At 32.6% G+C, this 24,908-nt stretch overlaps 5 protein-coding genes across 8 annotated transcripts in view; 2 read left to right on the top strand and 3 right to left on the bottom strand.

Annotated features, from left to right (window-relative positions):
• Nucleotides 1-5,167: 5,167 nt before the first annotated feature.
• LOC123718019 (zinc finger protein 808-like) lies at nt 5,168-8,920 on the bottom strand. The gene is made up of 6 exons (XM_045674365.1): nt 8,717-8,920; nt 8,313-8,457; nt 8,024-8,131; nt 7,645-7,740; nt 7,119-7,244; nt 5,168-6,760 (listed from the first exon to the last, which is right to left on the bottom strand). The coding sequence occupies exons 1-6, from the start codon at nt 8,864-8,866 to the stop codon at nt 5,634-5,636; spliced, it is 1,752 nt and encodes a 583-aa protein (XP_045530321.1). The 5' UTR covers nt 8,867-8,920; the 3' UTR covers nt 5,168-5,633.
• A 406-nt stretch (nt 8,921-9,326) lies between these two features.
• On the bottom strand, nt 9,327-12,710 carry LOC123718201 (zinc finger protein 699-like). The gene is made up of 4 exons (XM_045674641.1): nt 12,543-12,710; nt 12,113-12,242; nt 11,619-11,723; nt 9,327-10,309 (listed from the first exon to the last, which is right to left on the bottom strand). Exons 1-4 carry the CDS (start codon nt 12,675-12,677, stop codon nt 9,327-9,329), a joined length of 1,353 nt encoding a protein of 450 aa, XP_045530597.1. The 5' UTR covers nt 12,678-12,710.
• A 484-nt stretch (nt 12,711-13,194) lies between these two features.
• Nucleotides 13,195-14,237, top strand: LOC123718023 (adenylate cyclase CyaB). The gene is made up of 2 exons (XM_045674371.1): nt 13,195-13,647; nt 13,950-14,237. The coding sequence occupies exons 1-2, from the start codon at nt 13,328-13,330 to the stop codon at nt 14,164-14,166; spliced, it is 537 nt and encodes a 178-aa protein (XP_045530327.1). The 5' UTR covers nt 13,195-13,327; the 3' UTR covers nt 14,167-14,237.
• Nucleotides 14,238-14,532: 295 nt separating this feature from the next.
• On the top strand, nt 14,533-20,615 carry LOC123718020 (zinc finger protein 235-like). 2 transcript variants are annotated; one of them, XM_045674368.1, is made up of 5 exons: nt 14,533-14,781; nt 14,983-15,130; nt 15,589-15,711; nt 16,073-16,216; nt 20,553-20,615. In XM_045674368.1, exons 1-5 carry the CDS (start codon nt 14,653-14,655, stop codon nt 20,558-20,560), a joined length of 552 nt encoding a protein of 183 aa, XP_045530324.1. In that variant the 5' UTR covers nt 14,533-14,652; the 3' UTR covers nt 20,561-20,615. The 2 variants fall into 2 exon arrangements, with proteins under 2 accessions (XP_045530324.1, XP_045530322.1); XM_045674366.1 differs by lacking the exon at nt 20,553-20,615 and adding an exon at nt 16,661-17,807.
• A 2,036-nt stretch (nt 20,616-22,651) lies between these two features.
• The window catches only part of LOC123718043, a 49,139-nt gene continuing 46,882 nt past the window's right edge, over nt 22,652-24,908 (bottom strand). For all 3 annotated transcript variants that reach the window (XM_045674399.1, XM_045674400.1, XM_045674401.1), the window contains one exon: nt 22,652-24,450. In XM_045674399.1, coding sequence (XP_045530355.1) covers nt 24,311-24,450 — 140 coding nt within the window. In that variant the 3' untranslated portion in view covers nt 22,652-24,310. The remainder of the gene's footprint in view (nt 24,451-24,908) is intronic.

The raw sequence follows: 24,908 nt of genomic DNA, 5'->3' as shown, positions 1-24,908 counted from the left end.
ACGTAATTGGATTTTATATCGGGGAAGCTAAAAATGTGTGTAATACTAGTGTACACACGTAAGAAGTGAAACTAATTTTTCGAAAAATGATCTACTATATGCAACTTTACAGAAATTGGTTAAAGTTTAACAAAAGGTTTTCATTATCAGAGACATGAATACAAATAATACAATTATTTCATTTTATCTTATCACTACTAAGATTATTACAGTTACTATCATTGTTTTCGGATATATTTTTGCTATTAAAAGCTTTGAATCTTTTCGATTCAACCGTGGTAGGGACAAGAAAAAGATGGCGTGTAACGGAAAAATGTGACTGCAATTTTTTCCAACGCCGATGAAGTTTCACTTCAAATAGTTATCAAGTTTAATCATAAGTTCAAAAATTCAAGGTAGGTAAATAAATAACAAAATAGAATAAATTATGTCATATAACACTATTTACGTCACGATAATACAAGGAGAAAATGAAAATATAATAAATAAATAAATTAAGGATGGAAGTACTGCTAAAAGTATATTAAACATGATAAAATAAACAAAACTTACCGAACTTGAAAAACGTGTATGTGTACGCGTTAGGAATTATACTTCAGTTAAGTGTAAAGATTCTTATTAGATTGATTATTCTACTTTTGTAGAAAAAACTACAATGTCCGATTTTGTGACGGTGCGCGTGCGCATCGTAAAAAATTACGGTCATAATTTTTGCCTAACGCTCCAAAAGTATAACAAAAAAAAAAACAAATTGTATTTGTAATATAATGTATTATATGAGGATTTTATGTACGTATGCCTTCCATCACGGTGGAACGGTTCCAACATACTAGCGTTTTTGCAGAGATGCTACACGTCAACGTATAGGGCTCTCACTTATGTCGTTGTTTTAGTCTTCTTTCTTCTTTGAGATAACATAGCCTTAAAAACCCCGTGGGTTAACGAGAAATTTGTGTTTAAAGTTTGAAATCGGCGCTGAGGCAACCATTATTACATGCGAACGTAAAAATAAAAAATACAGGAGTATGTAACGAGGTAGATCGTTAAAAGAATTCGCGTTGTATGAGTTTTCTCGTAAAACCGTTTTTTTTTTAAAGATAAAAAGTGCGTGCGTACAAAGTATGTCAGAAGTGAAACTTCTTTGTAAATTAACTATTACGAAGGTAAAAGCCCCAATAGCTGATCGTGTACCAGTATATGATCACTCCATGTCTATATACACACTGTATACTTGCTTATGATGATATAAATAAATAAAAAATCTGCGTTTACTGCACAAGACGTTATGCTACAGAATTGCCATCTAAAGTTCTAATATGTAACTAAACGAATACATCAACCAATAGAGTGTATTTTTTCTCTATCTCCCTTTTTCACTCTCTCCCCATCGGTCTTAATCGCTCTCTCCCTTTTCTTCGTCAAAAACGCACATCTTCCTCATGCGTATAAAAAAGTTTCACTTCGAGAACTAGGAACAGAAGTTTAGTAAAGTTATTTAGTTTAGTTTTATCACAACACAATTGAAACAGATTCAAAGGTACGAAAACCTCACTACGAACTTTTTATATATGTCGCAGCCAAGTAGCTTAATTAGCCGTTCAATTAACAGCCTAGCATATTAACTACAGTGTAGTAATGAAACATCATCGATCCAAGCCTCGCTGTTTGATCAACAAACTGGCTGAATATCTTTGAGGCCGGAGGGCTAGGCTGTTAACTGAACGGCTAATTAAGCCAGTTGGCCGCGATATACAATATTTTTAATTGTTTCATAAAACGTATACTTTACTCTGTGACCGCACGGCTACAGCCATGTCATCTGTCACGTTGACAATTCGCTTACGCGATGAAGTTTTGTCGTTGATTAATCAACGTTTCACGTCAACGTCAAAATTTTATACATATAAAGATTCCGTTTATATGATTTCATGGGTAAATGCAGACATTTATTTTTGAAAGTTAGTCAAGGATAACGAAGCAGTTTGATAGAAATAAATTTCTTTACTAAGCAAGAAATTAATATTGTATGTAAATACTTTTATACAATATAACATCGATTAGTAAAATCAAATGAGATTATCGGCGCCAAATTTGCCGCCGCTATGCTGTCGCTAAGCTAAGGGAATCGTCATTCAGTACATATTTTCATGATGGACTCCGACGAAGAAAGACAGCTAACTTAGTGTTACTATGCCCAGGAGAATTGTCATGGCAAGTAATGGCGGTGTTGTGAAATTCTCAATAAATTGATTGCATATGTCTTCCTAGGCCTTTTTCTTTTCAATTTTATTGCTGTACTTGTCGGACCCCGAATCCCATATTTCTGGACTACTCTCAACCTCATCGATAAATTCTTCAACCTGATTTTCGTTCATGTTCTTGTAACAAGTGTATTGTACAAAAAAGCGCGGCATGTTGCGGCAAATTTGAAGGCGGCGAACTTATAAAACGTGTTAATCCGATAAATTATTTTTTAATGGAGACATTTTTTATAGCACAATGTAAGAGGAAATGCAGTACGTTAAAATATTGTATATAAAATGAGAGAGATTATGTAAAAATTATGTATATAAGAATCTCAAGTATCTGAAAATCTGCTAAAAACCGATAAATGTAGTTTTAACATGGGTTTGTGAAACCAGAGACAAATGTTCTCTCTCGATGTTATCTGTGACAATAGAACACTTCATGCTTAAGATAGATAAAAAAATGAAATACTCATTATCTTCGTGTCAGTCAGCGGTCATCACTAAGGCAGATTTTCAGAAACGGCTTTAAATGTAATTAAGAACAGTAGATCTAATTTTATAATCAATTATTTATAATGCATTTAATTTATATTAAATAATTATTTATAACACATCTTTTTATTTGTCTTATCCCAATTATAGCGGCAAAAATATATCGTTAGGTTTGATATGACAGCACAGCGCATGTTGTGATCTGTCAGTTGTCAATTTAGATGGAAATTATCTTCCATATATAAAAAAAATTATCCCTATTAACTATTTTGCTTGGTCAGTAATCACGCGTATTCAAAGTATAATTCTTTTTTGTTGGGTTATTGTCAGGAGAAGGATCTTATGAAAGAAAAAAAAATTTGCGGTGAAAATTAGAAAATTTAAGAATACTTAACCACCGTATTAAGTAATCTTGACTTTTGTTCCGATAGCAATTTTTGTTTCAGTATATAGTTTTTACAATTCAAACTTTATTCATGTAACCTTATGGCGTTTGACATAACATTGACAGAATGCGTGCTGCAAATATTGTCAAAGAGGATGGAAGAAAAATGAGTCAGAGTTATTACATTGATAAAATACATATAAAATAATTACAATCGCTAATTGTTTGTGGCTTTAATCTTGGAAATCCATGTTTTTCACATGGCCAGTTATATGTTGGAATACCAACAAAACTATTTACATACGCCAGAAACGCAAACAAAGAATGTTATCATAAAGCATTTTTAGTTAATTATACCAATTCGAAATCAATATTCATAGTTAAGACAGGACAACGTCTGTCAGATCCGCTAGTAAGAAATAAAAGTCAGTAACTACACTAGCTAATAATCTATTTAATCCTAAACGTAATTTGCAAATATAACATTAATGAATACAAATAATTTTATTACGTGCTTGTATCAGTTGGCGACTCATAAAAACAGTTTCGGAATAAGATTAAGTTCCAGGTGAGATTACATTAACAAAGTGTGTGCGTGTACTAGTGTACACACGTAAGTGAAACTTCATTATGAGCTTATTTTTCGAAAATGCAACTATATGCAACTTGACAGAAATTTGTTAAATAAAGTTAAATCTGACAAAGTTTAACAAAAGGCTTTCATTATCATAGACATGAATACAAATAATACAATTATTTCATTTTACCTTATTACTACTTGAGGGAAAAGCACACAACTGTAGAACAATTTTTCTGAAACCAAATTGTCCTTTTTAAAAAATATTGTATGATAAAAAGGAAATTCTCTGTTTCATTATACATCTCTTTTTCGAAAATTTAAGATAATATGAGAATTAAAGTTATTGGTCTATAAAGATAATATATAACACTAATTATATATATTTATACTTTGTTACCATAATACACATGATTATACAAATAAAAAACCATGTATTACATGCTATCAGCGGCTACAATCAATCACCTGGGAATATTGTTGACATATTGAATGAGGTTCAGTTTCGTGGTCACTTGGAGGGAAAAGCTAAATTAGCCTCCAAAAATCTTGGTGTGCTCAGCAAGGCGATACAGTAATTCACTCCGGGCCACCGCTTGCAACTCTATAAAGCGTAAATTCGGCCCCACATGGAATGCTGCTCTGACCTCTGGACTGGAGCTCCCCAGTTCCAGCTCCTTCCACTTGACCGTATCCAACGAAGAGCGATTCGAATTATCCACGACCAATCACTTTCCGAGCGGCTTGATCCCATGGCGTTGCGTAGAGATGAGGGATGTCTCTATCTTCAACCGCCATTTACCATGGAGAGTGTTCAGAAGAGTTGTTCGGTTTTCTTGCAGCTGAGTTTCATTATCGGACGTCAAGGCAAAATACCATCAACTGAGCGTTTTCTAAGGCAGTTTTTTTCCGGCACCACCAGTATGTGGAACTAGCTGCCCACTGAAGTATTTCCGAACCAATTCGACTTCGGGTTTTGCGAGCCTTCTGGCAATGCGAGTGTCCATGGGCGGTGGTATTACTTAACATCAGGTGAGCCTCCTGCCCGTTTGCCTCCTATTACATTAAAAAAAACCTTGAGACACGCTAACAAAAGTTGGCCGAGGATTCTCTTTAAGTCGGAGTATTAGTTCACGATCCCTCCTCCACATGCTATCAATTTTTTTGTGTATCGTAAATATTAAAATAGTTGTATTTTGTTCAATTTCAATTTATTACTAATTAAAGATTTAAGTTGTCGCCTGGTACATAGAACCGGTGACTCCAGAGCTGGTGCTTTCCTGAACGAATAAGTATTGCAATAAAGCGAGGAATTGCCACAGGGACCAAACTTTTTAATTATTACTATGTTGTTAGGTTTTAATAATCGATAAATATATAACATACTACCAGCACACACCTATAGAGTATTAAGGAAAAGTTTTTTGTACTGAAGGTTTTAAGGGCTTAAATGAAACAATTATAAATTGACAACTGGGCATTTGTTCTGTGACTTCCAAAAGCATGACCGATTCCAATATTTCTATACAAATTCGATGTTCTCTCGATATCCGTAGTACAATAACACATGGAGATCGTGAATACCATTGGAAGTCAGGTAGCCTGAACTTTATTTTTCACAAGTCTTCAATCACATACATATTACAAACATTATGAGAGAAGCAAATTCATATTGGCTTTGTCTATGATATAAAAAGCATCATGCTATTTACGACCATATTTTTATCATCCACCTTTTTAACTTGCTCTACCTGGAAGATATGCTGACGAAGCTTGTTCGTAGACAATACGCAAGATTATAAATCAACCGTTTTTCATACTCGTATTTTTTTTCTTTGAACAATAGACGCAAGACAAGGTTATTAGGCAGAATGAACATTGCGTGGTTTTATTAATTTCGGAAGCAACTACTCCACTTCACCCAATTTGTTTAAAGCTTAGCTAATTCGCTATCACCGTGATGCGATCGCATATGTCCTTTCAAACTACAATTCTGCACGAAGCCCTGCCCACAAATCGCGCAAACAAATCTCCTATCATTAGCATGTATCCGCATATGCTCCTTCAACGTTTTCTTTCTCGCGTATGCCTTTTTGCATATGCTACATTGATTCGTCCTCTCCCCAACATGCTTTATCATATGCACTTTCAACTCCGTCACCGTGTAACACTTATAACTACACAATTCGCAATCCACATTCTTCATCTCCAAATGGCGTCGGCGCACATGGCAGAGCAAGGCGTAGCGTCGTTTAAAAATCGCATCGCAAACGTTACACCTGTATTCCAAAGGTGGTTCGCCGTGGACTTCGACCATGTGTTTATGCTTATTAAAATAATCAGCGAAACGAGCCGGACATTTCGTGCATTTATTTTTTTTCACAGATCTGTGGACGACGTCATAATGACAGTTGTATTTATGTTGGGAAGGGAATGTCTTTTTGCATATCTCGCACGGAAACACACCGTTCTTATGCGAATACCTCCAGTGTACCTTCAAACGATTTTTAGTCATGTAACCGGCGCCGCATTCGCAAACATAATTCCTGTAATGCGTGTTCATGTGGCGCTCGATTGAACCGAATGTTTCGAAGCTAAACCCGCAAATTTGGCAAATGAACTCGTTTCCCTTAACCAATTTGAACGGAACTACCCTCTCACTGGACGGAAAAAACTTTTGCTTGTGTACCGTCATTAAGTGCGTTTTTAACGCGTTAAATTCGAGCGATGTATTACATATTGTGCATTTTAATTCGTCTATATGCGCGTAAATAATTAAGGACTCAGAACATTTTTTATTAAGAATATTTTTCATTGATTTCTTGCAGTTTTCGCTTTCTTGGTGTGAATGGAGACTTTGGAAGTTGTCAAAAGGTTTAGAACAGTAAAAGCAAAGGATTCCAGCGCGCCGTTTTGGTTGGAATGGTGCCAGATTGGAATTTTGTAAGAGTTGCATAATGTTATTTAAAAGAGTAGATTTTTCTGTTACATATGTGGATGATGTTTTGTTTTGCTTTTGAAGGAGGGCCTTGATATCTGCTGCTCTTACGTTTTTACCTGCAAAACATATTATTTCTTTGACAACTTTATGAATCTGGTAAATCCGAAAAATACATATATTTCCTTTTTGACAATTCTCTATTTTTCAATGTTACAAACGTCATTAAAGTCAGTGCTCTGTGAAAGTTGGACCTAAACATAAATGACATTTGACATTTTCCTATTCAACATCTATAGAGTTGTCGCTGAAACGTGAACAATTCTCCTAAATGGCGCCAAAAGTTGATTAAAGCGATAGTTAAACTAGATCCTAAACATAACCTTTCCTTTAAAACAACTCAAATAAGTCTTTATTCAGTCCAAAAGCGTAAATAATGACTATATAATAATTATTAACCAAATACTTAAAAATTACCTTTCAAAGAATCCAACTGTTTGGCAAAGTTGTAATATGTTTTATATAAAGTGGATCGAGTGGGTAGCGGCTTCAAACCCGCAAACCTTGACAATAATTCGTTTTCACCTTGTATTTCATGATCACCTAAAATTTTATGTGTGTCAGGTCCTAGTAACATTTCAAAACACAAAAAGTTTTTGACGTACGCTGGACTCGGCCCTAAGTCTTGATTCTCAGCGTTAAGTATGACTCACGTGTGTCAAAAACGTATTGGATTTTGACAGGCACAATGGCTAAATCTCCTTTAAACTGTGATTCTTCCCGATAAATACCTAACATAAAGTAAATCAATCTGAGCAGAAAAGCAACGAAACAATATTTGGCTAATACAGGCTTGAAAACAATATTTACAGAAGGTATATGATTTTTTTATATTTTTATGTATAGCATAATATATTGTATTATGCTGAACAATGATATTTAACAAATATCAAGACAAGGTAGTTATGGAATATAAAAGTATGTAAAAATTAAGTGTACTTACTACAATAATCTTGATCCAATATAGAATAGGAATCGAATGAATTTCCCAATATTTCCTCGCTTTTCACATTTCTATCGCTATGCCATTGATTACCAACTGTAATTTTTTTTCAATAATTAAATTTATTCAAAACAACTGTTTCCATAGATTTATTCGTATTTGACCATTATTTTGATGTGGATTTATTAAAAACTTAATAACAACTCAAGTTTAATTTATTTAAATTAAGTATCTAGATAGTGTAAGTTCACAATTTTGCAACATTTTCATTTGTTCCCTGAGGAATTTGTATTGGGACACAGAGAGTTCCTTAATTTTGGTTACTAAGTGTTAGCTTAGTTAGTGTTGTTAGTGTTAGTGTCTCTATTAACATACTTACTATTACAGTTTCGTAATTCATTATCTAATATTGAATCACAGTTTTCCAATTTAACCATCTCTTGTGTATTTACCTCCACTCTGACCTTTTTTGACCATGTATCACTAACTGAAAAATTTAATTTATCACTATGTTATAATAAAAAATTTAATACTATTTTGCTGTTTTTATCTCCAAAGTATGTTTGTTAAAGTACTTGCCTGTTAAGGAAAAAATTGTGAGGATGCCAGCACTAATTCACATCAAACAGTTGCTGTTGTGAGACAGGTACATATACAAAAATACTCACTATTAATAAAGACTGGATCTCGTTCTGAAGCTTGCAACAACTCTTGTTCAGCTTTAACAACCATTGTTCGGAAACTGTTTGCATCTCGCAGTTGTTTGATACAGGACATGCATATAAGGCTACTTTGGTTTGTCATAATACATAGCTGCAAATATGTAACACATGTTTAGTGTATTTAGACTAAAAGTCCAATCATCAAAAACTTTAGATTATTGATTAAGTATATTAAAGCTTGCCTATGAGACCTTTTGGGTTATAAAATATATGATTCTACATTGTTGTAAGGTTTACAGATAATGTAATCAAGTTACTATATTGTGATTTGTCGTTTTTTCACAACGTATCAAGTCGTCAATATGTTATTTTGTATATATTCATTTTAGAAGAAAGGGACATATACTAACATATAAATTAAAGCATTCCTGAAACATATCAGAATAAATCTCGCTTAGATTATTTCCTTCGTATTCTTTCATTAGATCTCTGTGGAATCCCTCTGAGTGACAAAATCTACATTTTCCAGTAATATTATACGTATTAAAATCCATTTCCATGACCAAAGATAAAATAAGAAACGAGTAACAACATCAACAAAGATTTGCCTACGATTTCAGGATTTGTTTTTAACACAGACTAGAGGTTAGAACGACTGTTGACGTTTTAAAACCAAATATATATTTTGACAGTTGACTCTTGACATACCGACTTAGCAGTAAGCGGATAAGTTTGGCTTAAAGGTCTCGTTACCAGGCCATAAAATTAAAAAAAAAAAAAAAAAGCGGATAAGTTTAAATTACGTAAATATGTCTTTGTTAAGTTTTGAATTTTGTCATACGAGAGTCATTATAATAGTCGTAATAGTCTAATAATAAATATTAGCCTAGCCGAGATTTTGCTCGAAGTACAACATATGTAAAATCCGATACATTTATAATGTACGCGAGTCAGATTTCCCGCTAAGCACGCCACTAATAAAGATATATCTAAAAATTAAAAAGTTAAGTTTTCATTTGTTTATTTATTAAATTTGCCAAGCTTTTCATGATCCTTCATGTGTTCTTTTAATGTATACTTCCGAGTATAGGCTTTAGAACATACATTACACGTATACGGTCTTTCTCTCGAATGTTTTAGCATATGCTTCTTCAAACTATGATTCGTTATAAACGCCATATTACATTCTGTACATTTCTTATTTTTATTACCATGCGTTTGGCGAATATGTGTTGCTAAATAATGCTTGATATTATAAACCCGCGAACAAAAAGGACATACAAAGTTATGTGTTATATTATGCACTTCAGACATATGTTTGATTCTGTCATTATAGTGTTTCATTTGTTTTTCGCATATATGACACTTTATAATACGTTTAGAATGCATTTCCATATGATTGGCTTTTGACGTTTGAGTTTTTAAAACCTTCCCGCATTTTAAACACGGATAAGAGCCATTATCATGTGTCCGTTTGTGGACTTTTAACCTTTTTGTATTCATAAAAGATTTCCCGCAAACATCACAAATACAGTTAGCGTAGTGTTCGTTTAAATGAGTCGTGAGGGACCGGAATACGTGAAATTTCTTTTCACATAAATGACAAGTGTAAGGGCTAGAGTTAACTTTGTAATCTGCGATAAATTCGCTATAGATAACCTTATTGTGTACATCACTAAGATGGCGGCGCATCGAATCCACATCCGTCAAATTCAAATGACACTTCCGGCATTCGAGATTCGATGTGTCAATTTGAAGAGAGCGCGGGAAGCGCTTTATCATTTTTAATTCATTATCTATGTTCGTATGAGTTTCGTTTGTGTGTTCTCTTAATAAATTTAATTCCATGAAATCTTTTAAACAGAAAAAGCATCTAAACCAGCTCTTTAGATGTCGAAAGGGACAAGCTGTGGTTTCCTTTAAGACGATTTCACAAGTGAGTATAATCCGTTTGCGTTCCGATAGTTGTTTACAACTCTTTGGCGTTTGAACGGGTAAAAAATCTGAAAAAATGAATAATTTAGCATGACCTTTTTCTCCACCTTTCTCTTTTTCAGCAATAAGAATAAGATCATATCTTAATGTATCTAATTGGGGAAAAAGTTTCTTCGCATTTTTAAAGAAAATACACAACAATTTTAACATAGTATATTTACATTTAACTAAAGCATGTAGGTAGCATTTTGTTCGATAACTTTTTGCCATCTTGTAGATAGGGACACCGTCCTATTGCTATAGAAATTTTGGGACTTGATCAAAATACCGCAACAATTGATTTTGGCAGTCCTCTCGTAATGTTAACTGCCTAGAAATTCTGTAGAGATCGAAGCAAGTGGAAATCTGAAGGTGCAAGGTCAGGACACAGCTATACAGTGGATACACCTTCCAGCCAAGCTCTCTTAATTTTTGCTGAGTGGCCAAAGATGTGTGAAGTAGAGAAGAAGCAGAACCACATCCCTTGCTTGCTTTTATCTCATTAGTTGGTCGCAGAGTTCAGTATAGATGGTCCTGCCTGGTGGTAACAGCTCATAATGAATACTTCCAATCCCACCACATCATCACCTTGTTGCGAGTTAACCTGGGTTTCACCAGTCTATAAAGCCTGACCAGCCTTTGACCACTACCTTTTTCGCACGTTCTTGTCGTATGTGATCCACTTTTCATCACCAGTTATCAGCTTCTTCCAAAATGGTTCGGTTTCATTACGTTGTAATAAAGAATCACAAATGACTCGATTAATTAGGTTTCTTTCAGTGAGCTTGTGAAGTAACCAAATGTCGAGCTTTATTGTGTAACCAGTTTTTTTCAAATGCGCCAAAACTGTTTTGTGGTAAATTCCCAGTTCTTCAGCAACTGATATGCCGATCTTGGTCCACTTTTTCAAAAATGTCATCAATGTAATTGGGCGACCAGAGCAACGTTCATCTTTGACATCAAAATTTCCGGATTAAAAACCCTTAAATAAAATGCTAAAGTGCTACTCTCACAGACACTGCACTAGGTCCAGAAACAAAGCAATTTTTTTTCGCGGCTTGCGTTGCCGAAATGCCAAATTTTAAAATGTATCGAATTTCTTCATTAGATTCACTCATCTTGACAGTACGAAAAATAAATAAAAATCACACATTTTCCTAATTTGAATTTGGAATAATCTTTTTTAAAATTTAAGCTTTTAATGATACCAAAACCAGCCAGCTACAAATAGTATAGCCAAAGAGATTTTATTACAAGTTCATTAATACTACAATGTGAAAAAACTTTTTCCCCAACCTAATATTATTAATTTAATTGATTTAAATAAAAACTCCTTACTCTGTAGTTTAGATATTGGTATATCTTCATCTAGATCCTCTGTATTACCATTTTCTATATCTCTATGACTATTTTCATCAAAGTCATTCCTTACTGTTCTATTATCTGGAATATTGAACACAACATCTTTAATTTTTTTCATTTATATATTTTCATATTTCGCTGGGTTCAAGTATAAAAAAAATCCTGTCTCGAAATGTTTTATGTTATATTTGTATACACATTCTGAATGTATTTATTTTCTAAATAGTGTCATGTTTCGAAAGATTTTTATACCTGTAGTACTCTTTTGATATACATTTATGCTAAGATCTTGTATATTTATTACTTTACTTTATTGTGATGTCTTTGTTGTATTCTACCATAAAAAGGGCACTCTTATATTAAAAAAAATCAATTATATATCCTATATAACTGTGAAAATATTTTGAAATATTTTATCACCTAGTTTATTTATATACTTTTTTCATTTGCCTTAGATTTTAAATACTCACTATATAATTGCCATAGCTCATTATATTTTCTCTCAGATGACTTCACTTGCTCATGAAATTTAAAAATATTTTCTATTTTTTTAGCACACTCTTCACAAATTGTATAACTATATCCAGGTTGCAATGCCAGCTTAAAACAAGACACATCTCTATTAAATAAAGCCCTTAAAACACAGTTTTGATTTACTAATATCCATTTAAATTGTTTAGGGGTTTCGATAGCTAGATTAACGCATAATCACAGATTGACTATGGCTACAGTTTATTATAATATTATGTAATATATTTTTAATAAATTATAATCTATTATAAATGAATTTTGAGCTTAGACAATTATAATAGGATATGTAAACAATTTTAAATGACTATTGCCTATTTATATCGTATATTGTAACAATCAATAAAAATAGAAACAGAGATTTTAACTTACAGTAATATTAAAATATTTCAGCAATATGGTGCTCAGTGCTTCCATCAAAACTCCGTAAGGCTTTTCTAAATCTACTCCACCAATATAAGATAAACAGCAACGACAAATATCAGACTGTTCTATTAAAAAATTCATCTCGTTACTTAAAATAACAGCTGTTAAAACCAGTTCACTGAATCTTTAAAATAAATGTAATATAGGAAAATATATCAAATGAAATTAAATGTTCTAATTAAATATAAGTAAATTTTATGTTATTAATAATTTATTAGACATAGTATTATTATAATAAACACTATACGCACTGGTACTAACAAATTGGCGCCGAAAATAAATAAAATTTAAAAAAATCTTTACATTAATCAATGACAATTGACATTGACTTATTGTAAATCAAAATGCGCTCAAATTTAAATTAAATCACATTTTGTTTTATAGGCGCTTCAATAGAAAATTGTATTTTTAATGTTTATTATAACTATTTATTGCGGTGATAAGTTGGAAACTTCCAATGTTTAGTTAAATTTACAAAAGTTCTTAAGTTCTTTGCTGCGAATCTAGATAAAAAACTAGTTCCTGCAAATTCTTTCATCTGTGGACTGAATAAAGTAAACGTCAAACTCAAAACCTTACAGTCTACATCTAACAATCCTGTTTACCTGTTGTAATTCGCGCTCATTTTGAGTTTACTTCTAATTTATATTTTTTATTATTTTAGTACTTATTATAATTTACTTCATAATTGCCAAATTGAAAAAAAACGATTGTTCTCAAGTTCAAGAAAGATGAGAAACGTTGAAATAAAAGCGCGAGTTGACGACATCAAAAGAATTTGTGAACTTGCTGAAGAACTAAGCGGTGGAACATTTAAGTTAATAGAGCAAGATGATACTTTTTATAATGTGCCTAACGGTCGTCTAAAGTTAAGAATATATGAAGACTCGTCTGCTACTTTGGTACGCTATGAGAGAAATGATGAGGGTGGGCCTAAACTCAGCAATTACGATTTGTTAGAATTCTCTTCAAATGAAAAAGAAAAATCTGTAAAGTTAGATAAAATGTTAAAACAATGCTTGGGGGAGCGTGGTCGTGTTGTTAAAGAACGGCAAGTTACACTTAAGTTTTAACTGTTTTTTTTAAAACACAAATAAAATACACATTGTAATTTGTGAATGCTATTCTACTGTGTGCAAGTGCCAGTTACCACAGGTAGTCGTAACTGACACACTGCCTCAGGTCATAGTATGGATGGCAGATTTCTTTCAATTTATTTTTCTATCATAGAAAAAAATTGCCACTATAACTGTACTTAAGAACTATATAATTATATGATATAATAAATCTAAAAAATAAAAGAAACTTTGCCAGAGTGATAATGCTCTCTATAATTTTATTTGTTAATTTCAGCAAACTATACATGGTTGGCCAGACACGAGTACATATAGATACAGTTAAAGGTCTTGGAGACTTCATGGAACTTGAAGTTGTTCTTAGACCGGAACAGACATTGGAAGAAGGTCAGAAAATTGCAGAAGATTTGAAGACTAAACTTGAAGTTAAAGATGAGCACCTTATTGAATGTGCTTATATGGATTTGCTTGAAAAGAAGAGCCATAAAACTTAGTTATTTTATATAAATTTTTACTTATCCTTATAAGGCAATGCATAATTTGCTGTGAAACATAAATGTGCTGTGATGCTAATCATTTATTTTAAGTTAATTAAATTTTTGTATAAAGAATTTTAAATGAATTATCTTTTATTAAATAGGAAATACGGCAAACGAACAGTAGACTTGCCTGATGTTAATTGATACAATAGTCAATACAAACTAACTCAATACTATTTATTCTACTAATATTTGCTACTATTAATATATGAAATTTGACATTATCTATATAAATCGACTGTGACAATCTATGTCACTGTCTAATTGATAATTCAATTGCTGTCCGAGTCCTTGCTTGCGTAGCACTGTTCTGTGCTGTGAGCTGTCACCGTTACGTTTACTTGTTTATTAATCTTGTTGTTTATAAGCCTTATTTATCTTGTATTTTGTGTTGTTTACTATCAAATATAATTTATTTAGAAAGCTGTTGATAGTATAAAAATGAACGAAACCTCATATGGTCAATGTCGATGCTGCCTTGTTTCTGGTTATCATAAAAGTATGACGGAGGAATATGAAGAGCAAAGAGATACCTATATAGATATGTTTTTAGAATGCTTTAATTTATTTGTAAGTATTTATTTATTAGAATTTTGTTATAAACTAAGGTTGCAAATGTTGCTTTTAATTTCCAACAAAATGCGTTTTTCTGTTTTTATTTTAAATTGTTTCTGACTGTACAACTTTTAACCATGTGTGTTTATTATTTCTGATGTTTTCTTCTTATGTTTCCACTGTCTGGTAATACAGCTTTTATTAATCTAATTTCAGTTATCAACAAACAGTGAATTGACTTGCCTCATATGTAAATCTTGCCTTGAAGAACTCCATCGGGCTAATAAATTTAAGGCTATGGTTATTCAGAATGAACAGAAATTACTAGCAATGAGTTCAAATCAAGATGTGATTTATATTAACTGTAAGTAAATTTTATACTTGAAGATGTCTTGAGGGTGATTCAGAAATATTACTTGCTCCTATATGTGACTTTTGTTTGTCAAAATTAGATTAGATGAGATTGCCCTACTAATCAATATATTTAAAAAAAATTAGACAGCCCTACAATGTAACAAGATCCTGTACACATTTATTGTGATTTATTAATATGATATGTTTGGGAAGGAATGTTCATTTACAGAGAAAACTATATAGCATTATAGATAATTGTCATTTCATGTAATGAAAATATTTAATGCTTTAATAATAAAACATCTTGATATATTATAAAAATTATTTTAGTTGATTTATCATTATATAAATGCTCCATTTTGTTTACAAATGTAGGTTTGTCTATAACAGTAATAAAGCAATATTAAAGATTTTCTTAATCTGATAAAAAATTTTCATCACAACAATCACAACAGTTTTGTATTACAGTACCCAGGCCGATAGAATCAGACGTAGACTTAAAGGTAGAATCGGTTAAGTTGGAACCTCTCAGTGAAAATGAACATATGGAGCCCGATAATGATGAGGACTACATTAACTCTGATGGAAACGGTAATAGACATTTTCATGTATCTGCAATATGTTTAGAACAAATAAGTATATTTATTCATTTTATTTCTACGCTCAACATGTGTTGCAACTACATTGATGTTTTATAATTTATTTCATGATTGCGAAAAAACAATTTCCTAAATCATCTGAGTTATGAGGCCATAGGTTGATGTAGGCACTCACTTCGACTGTTATATTGCATTTATTTGTTACAAAGCCATTAACATTTCATTATGTCGCTTATATTATATTGTTGTATGCGAGTGGTAAATAAAATCCTCGATTATTTAAAGCACTCCGACGACCCATGAACTGTACAGTATGTTTATGCTATTTAAATTTAAAAGCAATTTTTGTTTAGATCAGGATGATGCCACAGTTGATCAAATAGAGGGTGAGGCAGAGTTATTGGCTCGCTTTCCTGATATAACTAAATTACCTATTCGGGACACGCTGTATACTAATTCAAGCGCTGGATATGTTAAACATTTGGATTTGCTTAAAGGTAATATAATTTTTTTGCGTATTATGAAATAAATAGAAGTGTTAGACAACTATTACTGTCATGTGTTAGAACCCTGTATCCACGTGAATATTTACTATATTCGCAATCAAACCGCAAGTTTGATTGCGAATAGACTCAAAAGATGTTAGGCAAATTGCATTTGATCACGAAGTTTTGTTTCTCAATGTAAACTTGAATTAACTTGAATGTAAGAATAGGTGATTTTAAAATTAACTAGCAACATCACATTCAGATATTACATGTAGATTTGCTTTAATTTTAATCTTTACAACAATTGAACAGTTGTATTTCTTCTCACCTGTAATATACAAGAAAGTGTTTAAAAGATTATAAAAAAAATCCCAAATATGTTTTATTTTATTTTGACTTCCGTAATATCCGTTTTTTCGTAATATGGCGTAATGGGCATCAATTTCGTTTTAGGAAAACTTATTTCTTCAAAAATGATATCTAATCTCATTGAGGAGGCTGAACGTGAATATGGCGGAAAGAAAATTTACATAACAGAAAAGACTGCACAGATCCTAAACACATCTATCATATTAGAAAATTCGAATGTTACACCATTTAAAAGTCGGAATCGATCCGGTTTCCCTTGCTTTTATTGCAGGAGTATCTTTGAAGATTTGCCAAATTTAAAAAGTCATCAAGATAAACTACACTCCAAAGCGGATATAAAACGATCTTTAAATTCATACGGTGCTGAATGTTTAGTCGTTTATGTCGATATAACTGATTTGAAATGTACATTATGTGATAAAGGAATGCCTAATTTGAACGAATTAAAAACACATTTAACGAGAATACACAAAAAGCTTTTCTACTCGGACTACACAGATCGGGTGATACCCTTTCGTCTGGTCCATCGCGAAAATAAATTCGAGTGTCAAATGTGTGGGTTTACATTCGAAACTTTTGGTTCAATTGAACGCCATATGAATGTTCACTTTAGGAATTATGTGTGCAAAGAGTGTGGGACGGGTTTTGTGACAAAATATCGTTTGAAAGTGCATACAAAAAGTATGCACGTTGGCGGGAGTTACCCTTGCGAGATTTGCAAGAAAGTCTTCACAACGCAGCAAAAGCATAAAAACCACGTCGACGCAGTGCATAAATTAGTGAAACGGTTTAAATGTCCGCACTGTCCGGAGCGTTTTTCTGAATATTTCAAACGGCAGAAACACATAGTCGAAATACACGACGGCCCTCCTTTGCAATACAAATGCAATGTGTGCGATAAATCATTCGATAGACGATATACTTTATCCAGGCATATGAAAAGAGATCATTTGGAGGAAAGGGATTTTCAATGTCAATTATGTGCGTACAAGTGTTTTACGAAGAACGAGTTGAGAGTTCATATGGTAAAACACAATGGGGAGAGGATTTTTGAGTGTTCCGTCTGTCATAAGTCATATGCAAGGAAGAAAACATTAAGAGAACACATGAGGATACATAATAATGATAGGAGATTTGCATGTGCGGTTTGCGGACAAGCGTTTGTCCAGAAGTGTAGTTTGAAAGGACACATTAAGACGCATCACGTAGATTATAATTTACCAATATAATATATTATAAAACATAATGTCTTTTAATTATTACGTCACGCTATTTTTGGAGAATCTTGATCCCCCATGAAACACGCCGTAACGTTTCTGTATCCAATAGTAAAACGTTTCGTAGCCAACCCTAGTGACTCTTTATAGCTAAAACTTACCATTATGTGGTGTAAATTACTGGAAAGTAGAAAATAATATTAACAACTAGCGGACCCCACAGACTTCGTTCTGTCAAAAAGATTTGAAATGTGGCATTTTTTGTTCCTACCAATTTTATAGTCGGCGCAAAAAATCCCATTGCAAAACCATAACCCTGATGATAGGCCGATATGTGAGGTTTAGCTCGGGTGACCAAAGTATCTTCGCTCGAACTTTGGCCACTCTTCTGTGACCCACTAAAAACCCCGACTGGGATGTGTGCTAGAGGGCTTCAAACTAAGAGGCGAACTTAGGGTTCAAACCTGAATGGAAAATAATCTAAAAGGATAGTGGGAACCTAAAAGTGACAAATATTTAAAAATTGTGTGCCTCATTGATATATTTTCCTATTAGTATGTATTCAAATAATTTTGCTCAGATAGGGATATTAAATTAATAATTAAAAAATTAAATCCTTTTTTAACGCGATGTGTTTGACAGATGTGAAAACATATGCATTTTATGTCGCATGCCGAAACTAATGTAAAAGAAATAATATCGCGAAAAGAAATAATATAATTAGACAACAGTGAGTGCTTGTAATTTAATATGATCTTTATTGAATAGCAATAAAGTTCAAATTGACTCTACATTTTATTTACAAAACGTTTGTTTGGGAAAAAGAAAAGGGCTGTTTTAGGGTTTTCCCGGAAATTATTCGAATTTTTCTCGCCATAAAAACCATCCTTAGACTTCAACGAACATTTAAAACAATAATTAGTACAATTGTTCCAGGCGTTGTAGAGTTATGCGCTTACCAACACATTTTGCGATTCATTATTATATTATTGATAACGCGTAATTCAATCACCGCAACGCATCGTAACGTTGTACAGTAGGACCCCCAAAATTCGGTACGAAACACTTGAACGCTCCCTTTCAGGTTTTGTAATACAACGAAGACAAATAAATACAATATTTGAGTTTATCATTGTCCAATTGTTCTTGGAAAATAAAAGAAATCAGTGGTGCTGCAACCTTTTTACGACTGGACATCAAATTTTTGAATCTGTTTCATGTCAATCTAATTGGTAAGTAGATAATCAGCCTCCTGTCGACACGCCGTCGACTTTTTGAGCCAATAAGACCCTTACGTGCGGCTCAGCGCCATCACCAAAACTGGTTCTCCTTGTGCCTCACGTGCTCAGCAGTTCCGAACAGGCAGCTAGTACCACCCTAAAATTTAATTATATAATATGTTACTTCTACCGCTTCATGCGTTCCTGGTATCCAATACTTAAAATTTTACATAAAAATATATATTTTTAAACTTTCAGTATATATGACTGATGAGCTTGTGTTGACGCTTTCACTTTCATCACTGAGGTCGTAGGTTCGAACCTCGGCTGTGGATTTCCTCTATGTGCGCATTTATTCATCTTCACGGTACGACGGTATCTGTCAGATACAAAAGTCGCTACAACCTTTTAAGGTCTGGGCCTCATATTTCCGTCTATGTTTCATCATTCATTATCATCATTCGTTAATCATTCATTTGTTAATCGAATAGGGAAGTAGATGATTAGCCTTCTGTGCCTGACGCACGCCGTCGACTTTTTGGGTCTAAGGCAAGCCGGTTTCCTCACGATGTTTTCCTTCAACGTTTGAACGGATGTTAAATGTGCACATAGAAAGAAAGTCCATTGGAACACAGCCAGGCATCGAACCTCAGGGATTCAACCCTGAAGCAACGCAACGCAAGCTGAAGTCAGTAGGCCAACACTTCTTCAAATTGTTCTTGAGCTGTGATGATAGTTCCAAACAGTGTATCCGTTTTATATTTTGTAAGTGATGTACGAAACAAATGAGAATGACTAATATTCAGTACTAATATGAATTTGTAAATACTGTCGAAAAATTTAATCTTGGCTGTAAGTCAAATATAAGCAGGACAATTCAGAATTTCGCCATATATTTTAATGTCAGAAAGTTGTTTCTTTCAAGGAACCGTTATTTTGAAAAAATTGCTTGTAGTTATACCTTAAAGATGATCTTATTATTCAAACTCTTTATATGTAGTTGTATATCATTACGATTCTAAAAAAAAGTCTTTGTTCTGTAACTTGCGTTCGAAAATATAGGATACCGAGGTATGTACTACGTATACATGATTATTTTAAAACGGCAAATTAAGGAGGATTTTTTTAAACATAAGTACTGTAAAAGATAAGACAAAACTTAAAAAGCCACCTTAAGAGTGCGTTGCCGCCATTGGCATTGAGTGTTCATGGGAGGCGGTATCACTTATCTATAATAAATAATAATAGGTAATATCCTGGTAATTAATAATCACAGCGCACTGATTAGATTTGTGTTTTTCGTAATTTAATTCGCTTTAAAAAACACTACAATGTCTTATTAAATAAAAATATAAGTAACTTGAATCCATAATCGTTTAATTAACATATTTTTTGTGAAATCGTAAATACACACTGTAATTCTGTGATCATTTGCACGCCTTTGTTTTACTCTAGTGTAATGTAGTTCTATTTAGTTAATTTTAAGTTGGGAACGATTGTCCTTGGATCGTTAAAAAATGTATTATTTTTTTCTTTCAGAACCTTAAAACATGTCGAAGTTTCCAAGTAAAGTATGTCACGGACGAGAACTGTCAAAAAAACACTGCGACTCGTTTTAATATACATTAAAAAAAACTTTAAAGTTTTTTTTTCTTGTTTATGCCAATTGGGCACAAGGTACTTCGCCAGTGTCGTGTAGATGGAGAAGACACGAAGGAGATTGATCGATAAAAATAATAATTAAGTTAATTTTGAATATGCACAAAAAAACTCAAGTTAGAATCTTCCCTAGAATGTTTCTGTTGAATTTTTTCAAATGTCAAATAAAAGTCAAGTAATAAATATTATAAACTTTTATTCTTTAATGTCTAACGGGTATGGAGACGTTATAGCGAAAGGGTAAACGAAAACAAACGTACATAAATTTCAATTTCATTTACGATAAATTACAAAAAATGAGTTACAAATATAACAAATGATTACTGGTACAAAACAATATGAATGGTATTGAACGCTGATTGTTTGAGTATCTGTTTGATAATCAATCTTAGACACAAGTGGGTGCTCAGACTCCTGTGCCTGACACACGTCGAGCATTTGGATGTAATATGAAATTTCGCATTTTCGAGCGAGTGTAAATGCAAAGCACGATAAAGCCACTTGGCCAACGCTAGCAAATAAATACTCAAAATTCATATAAGTGGTATTGCTACGAATGTTATCTTGGGTCGGATTTACAAATACGGCGCCTAAATTTGATGATATTGATTATTTGGGTATCTCGGGGGACCTATATAATACAATTTTTTTTTGTATTGTATTGAAATTCGTTAAACGAAACGTGTATAATTATCTTTTTTAAAGATTGGGGGGGATAACCCCCCCCCCCCCCCCCATGATTATCTTGACACAGCGATACTTGAATCCTGGATTTTTGATTTCAACTTAGGTAATGTTAAAAAGAATATCCATTCATATCAATTCGTACCTTATATTTAACCTATGAGTTATAACAATAAACATGTACTTAACTAAATAAATTATAAAGAAAATTTGGTACGAGACATCCAATTATTGGATAGATTATAAAATAAAGTGGGGGGTGGGACACACGACGTTAAAGGAGTTATAGGATAGGAGAAAAACTTACAAAATTCTGTTGATAATAAAGGATTCATAGAAACTAAATCAGCCTAATTGCTGGATTTTGCTATATCCGTCTCTTTTCATCGCAGCGTTAACACAATTTGACAGAAAGAGACGAAATAATACTCTTATTGTAGTTTCCCAACAATATATATTTTTTGTTCCACATCAATAACATAATTTTTGATGACGAAATGCAGTAAGTTAATATTCAAATAACGATGAAAAACTTAAATCCAAATTCATAGACAATTTTAATAGATTTTCGATTTGCCCCCCTTAACAAGCCAACAAAGGCTCCAACGTTGGGAAACTCTGCTCTGTTTAGAGTCCAATGTATAACAGTGTAAATCTCTAAAAATCGGCATTGTTACAAAATTTTGAAGTTTTCTTCCTAATCTAACAACGCAGACCAATCAATAAACAAAATATAACTTTAATATATAAAATATAAAAAATCAAAAACAAGAGTCCTGTGTTTACATAGACAATTGACGCCATTATCAAGATGGCCGCAGAATGTCAGTTTAAACCTAATCAATGAGTATAGTCTTAAAAATTAACTTAAATAAATAATACTTCCAGTGGGCGTATTTGTAAAATTTTCAGCAACTTTTTGGTTATCGTACAGTACAGTAAACTGCAATAAAAACTTTACAATACGCTATGAACGCCTCAATGTTGGTGGTCCTAATATAATCCCCCGAAAGAGTCCTGCGATTCGAGAGTATAAAAATTTTCATCTACAAACAAAACATGTAACAGAAACTTGACGGAAAACAATTTCACAGTCTTAAAACGAGACACGTTTTATTGTGACAGTTGACATTTCACAGTATTTTGACAGCTGACATTTCCACTAACCCTTAATGAAGTTGAAGTTATGTTATTCTGCCAAACAAAAGTCTTAGTCAAGATGACTTAACAGTTAGTTTTCTACATATGTCAAGGCATCTTGACTAAACCCCCTGGTTTAGTTCTGCCACAGACCAACGTAATAAAAAGCTTCAGGAACAGTGAAGTTTTATTTAAACCTATATTACACCTAACCGACGGTTTATTTTGAGTTTATACACCTTAAACTATCAGATATATTCTTTATAAATAATTTATCTATGCTAAAATATAACTTTTGCAAAATCTAGTTCATTTACACTTACCGTTTATTTGTTCAAACATGTTAGCATCGTCGTGCTAAGTATTTTGTAGGGTCGAAGATTAGAAATTATAAAATCCTTAAATAAGAACATTTTTAAATGATTTTCTCTCGAATTGTTTGCCACCAGTTACATACATTTCCCATCGTAATCATAGTTGGACTAAATAATATCTAATTAAAAATATTTTCCTATTATCTAGAAGGAAACAGTATTACTAATGCCTCTCACGACCCTGGCAATGAAAATGACATAACACTATTCAGATATTTAACATTTTGACAGTTGACATATACTTTAATTATGAAAAATAAATAGATATCTTGCTATACGGACAGTTGAAGCTAATCTAAGTTATTCTAATTTATTTTAAATAAACATTACATTGGTCATAATAGTTATTTACACTTAATTCTATAAATAAGATTCAAAAGAAATTCGAAAAATGTATAAATGTATTTTATATATAAAAGTTTTAATTGCAAATAAATAGACTATAGAGCGGATAAAGGGATGATTTTTCAGTCTACGACATTTGACTAATCAAAATTGTCAATTATCAAAAAAGTCGAACTTTTGTATGATATTGATCGCTCTAAGGCTTTTAAAATATATATTTGATTTTTATATAATAAATAAGAAATAACATATAAATCAACAAATTTAAATAGAGGAACATGTCAAAAAACTCATTTCATTTGAGGTCTATGAAATGTCATAGATAATTTGTTTTTTTTTATATGAAAAACTGTATCATCATTGATGCCAAACAAACATAGACTATACATAATCCTTATTCATAAAGACTAAATCAGACTTGAAAACATTTTAAATCTGACAAGTTCATCGGTTAATAGTTTAGTTATTATGAATAAAGATGAAAAAAATATTTGAAACAAAAAAATTTTAAAATGGACATGTAAGCACATTATTTGAAAAGGGTTTTTGGACAAACTACAGATTATACTTTGACACAAAACCTCTATCTATAAACAATAGATTCCTTGTACAGTGCCACATAATTTTCGTGGCCGGCGGCTGCAATTGGTATTACCGTAACCATTTTGAAATGTCAGACTGACATGGTCAGTTAGCTCTGACACCAACTATAGTACAGTTAACAAATATCATATCAGTTGTTCCTAAGTTTGTGTCACATTTATTTTAGCGTTGAACGAAAAGAACTGTATTTTCTAGATACATAGTTACATAGTTTTATTAATACATTTCAATAAATTATTAAGTTAGGCTTCAAATTTTCTTCTAAATGCTTCATTTTTTTACTGGCAATACTAACATCCATTACAGCGACGCTCTGACCGGCCAAGTAAAACTATGTGGCACTGTTAACGAGTTATCTCGTCTTAATAGCTCTCAAATCTTGGGAAAGAACACATTAAAGTAGTTTTAACAGCCCAATAAGAGCAAGGTTTTTTAAGGCTAGACAATATTAAAGACAGGCCTAAAAATATGGAAATTCACCACAGAGTATTATCACGTCTCATCCTTGTCGCGTTTCGCGGCTATTATTGTCAGATCCGGGCGTGTTTTCATGAGTTGTGAGGGAGAGGGAGTGCTTTCGCCACCTCGGAGGGACTCTATGCTCGCTACGCGGATTGATGGCCACGCATTGCCTATAAGTAATGTTATATTCATGAAAAATTGATCATGAAAATTTTATTTCTGGAAAAAATTTATATATTTCGTTACGACCACAGAATACGCATAAAATCAACGAAAATATTTTTATGCGAGACAAGAAAATAATGAAACAGGTATATCTGCTATTTTCTCACAGATACCATTTTATACAAGTCATAGACAACTTTACATGATCTGCTTATTTATACAGACTATGCACAATCGTTTATGTGCCAACTGTCACGAGTAGACAAGTCACCTCCTTACCGATAAAAAAATATATACTGTGCACCTATTTTCTACACACATTGACGTCTGACGTCGGCGTCGTTTGACTGACGACGACGTATTGTCTTTGGTTAAAATTTACAATAATTTACTTTTACACATTAAGAAAAACACTTTTTGAACGGATTAAAGCTATGTATTATTATTAAAAACTTTTAAAAAA

The sequence above is a fragment of the Pieris brassicae genome, chromosome 14 (assembly GCF_905147105.1).
Source record: "Pieris brassicae chromosome 14, ilPieBrab1.1, whole genome shotgun sequence".
NCBI classification, from domain to species: Eukaryota; Metazoa; Arthropoda; class Insecta; order Lepidoptera; family Pieridae; genus Pieris; species Pieris brassicae.
Note: the sequence above shows the minus strand (reverse complement) of the source record. Positions and strands in the feature narration are given on the sequence as shown.

What these genes read in the sequence shown, in the direction of transcription:
- LOC123718019 (XM_045674365.1), bottom strand. Translation starts at nt 8,866, where the DNA reads ATGGAAATGGATTTTAATACGTATAATATTACTGGAAAATGTAGATTT. An exon ending in AGGAATGCTTTAATTTATAT is followed by an intron (nt 8,458 to 8,716) that starts GTTAGTATATGT and finishes ACATATTTGCAG; the next exon opens with CTATGTATTATGACAAACCA. An exon ending in ACAGTTGGATTCTTTGAAAG is followed by an intron (nt 6,761 to 7,118) that starts GTAATTTTTAAG and finishes TATGTTTTGCAG; the next exon opens with GTAAAAACGTAAGAGCAGCA.
- LOC123718023 (XM_045674371.1), top strand. Translation starts at nt 13,328, where the DNA reads ATGAGAAACGTTGAAATAAAAGCGCGAGTTGACGACATCAAAAGAATT. An exon ending in GGTCGTGTTGTTAAAGAACG is followed by an intron (nt 13,648 to 13,949) that starts GCAAGTTACACT and finishes TGTTAATTTCAG; the next exon opens with CAAACTATACATGGTTGGCC.
- LOC123718020 (XM_045674366.1), top strand. Translation starts at nt 14,653, where the DNA reads ATGAACGAAACCTCATATGGTCAATGTCGATGCTGCCTTGTTTCTGGT. An exon ending in AGATGTGATTTATATTAACT is followed by an intron (nt 15,131 to 15,588) that starts GTAAGTAAATTT and finishes TTTGTATTACAG; the next exon opens with TACCCAGGCCGATAGAATCA. An exon ending in CATTAACTCTGATGGAAACG is followed by an intron (nt 15,712 to 16,072) that starts GTAATAGACATT and finishes ATTTTTGTTTAG; the next exon opens with ATCAGGATGATGCCACAGTT.
- LOC123718201 (XM_045674641.1), bottom strand. Translation starts at nt 12,677, where the DNA reads ATGAATTTTTTAATAGAACAGTCTGATATTTGTCGTTGCTGTTTATCT. An exon ending in TGAAATATTTTAATATTACT is followed by an intron (nt 12,243 to 12,542) that starts GTAAGTTAAAAT and finishes TCTTGTTTTAAG; the next exon opens with CTGGCATTGCAACCTGGATA. An exon ending in TGAGCTATGGCAATTATATA is followed by an intron (nt 11,724 to 12,112) that starts GTGAGTATTTAA and finishes TCAATATTCCAG; the next exon opens with ATAATAGAACAGTAAGGAAT.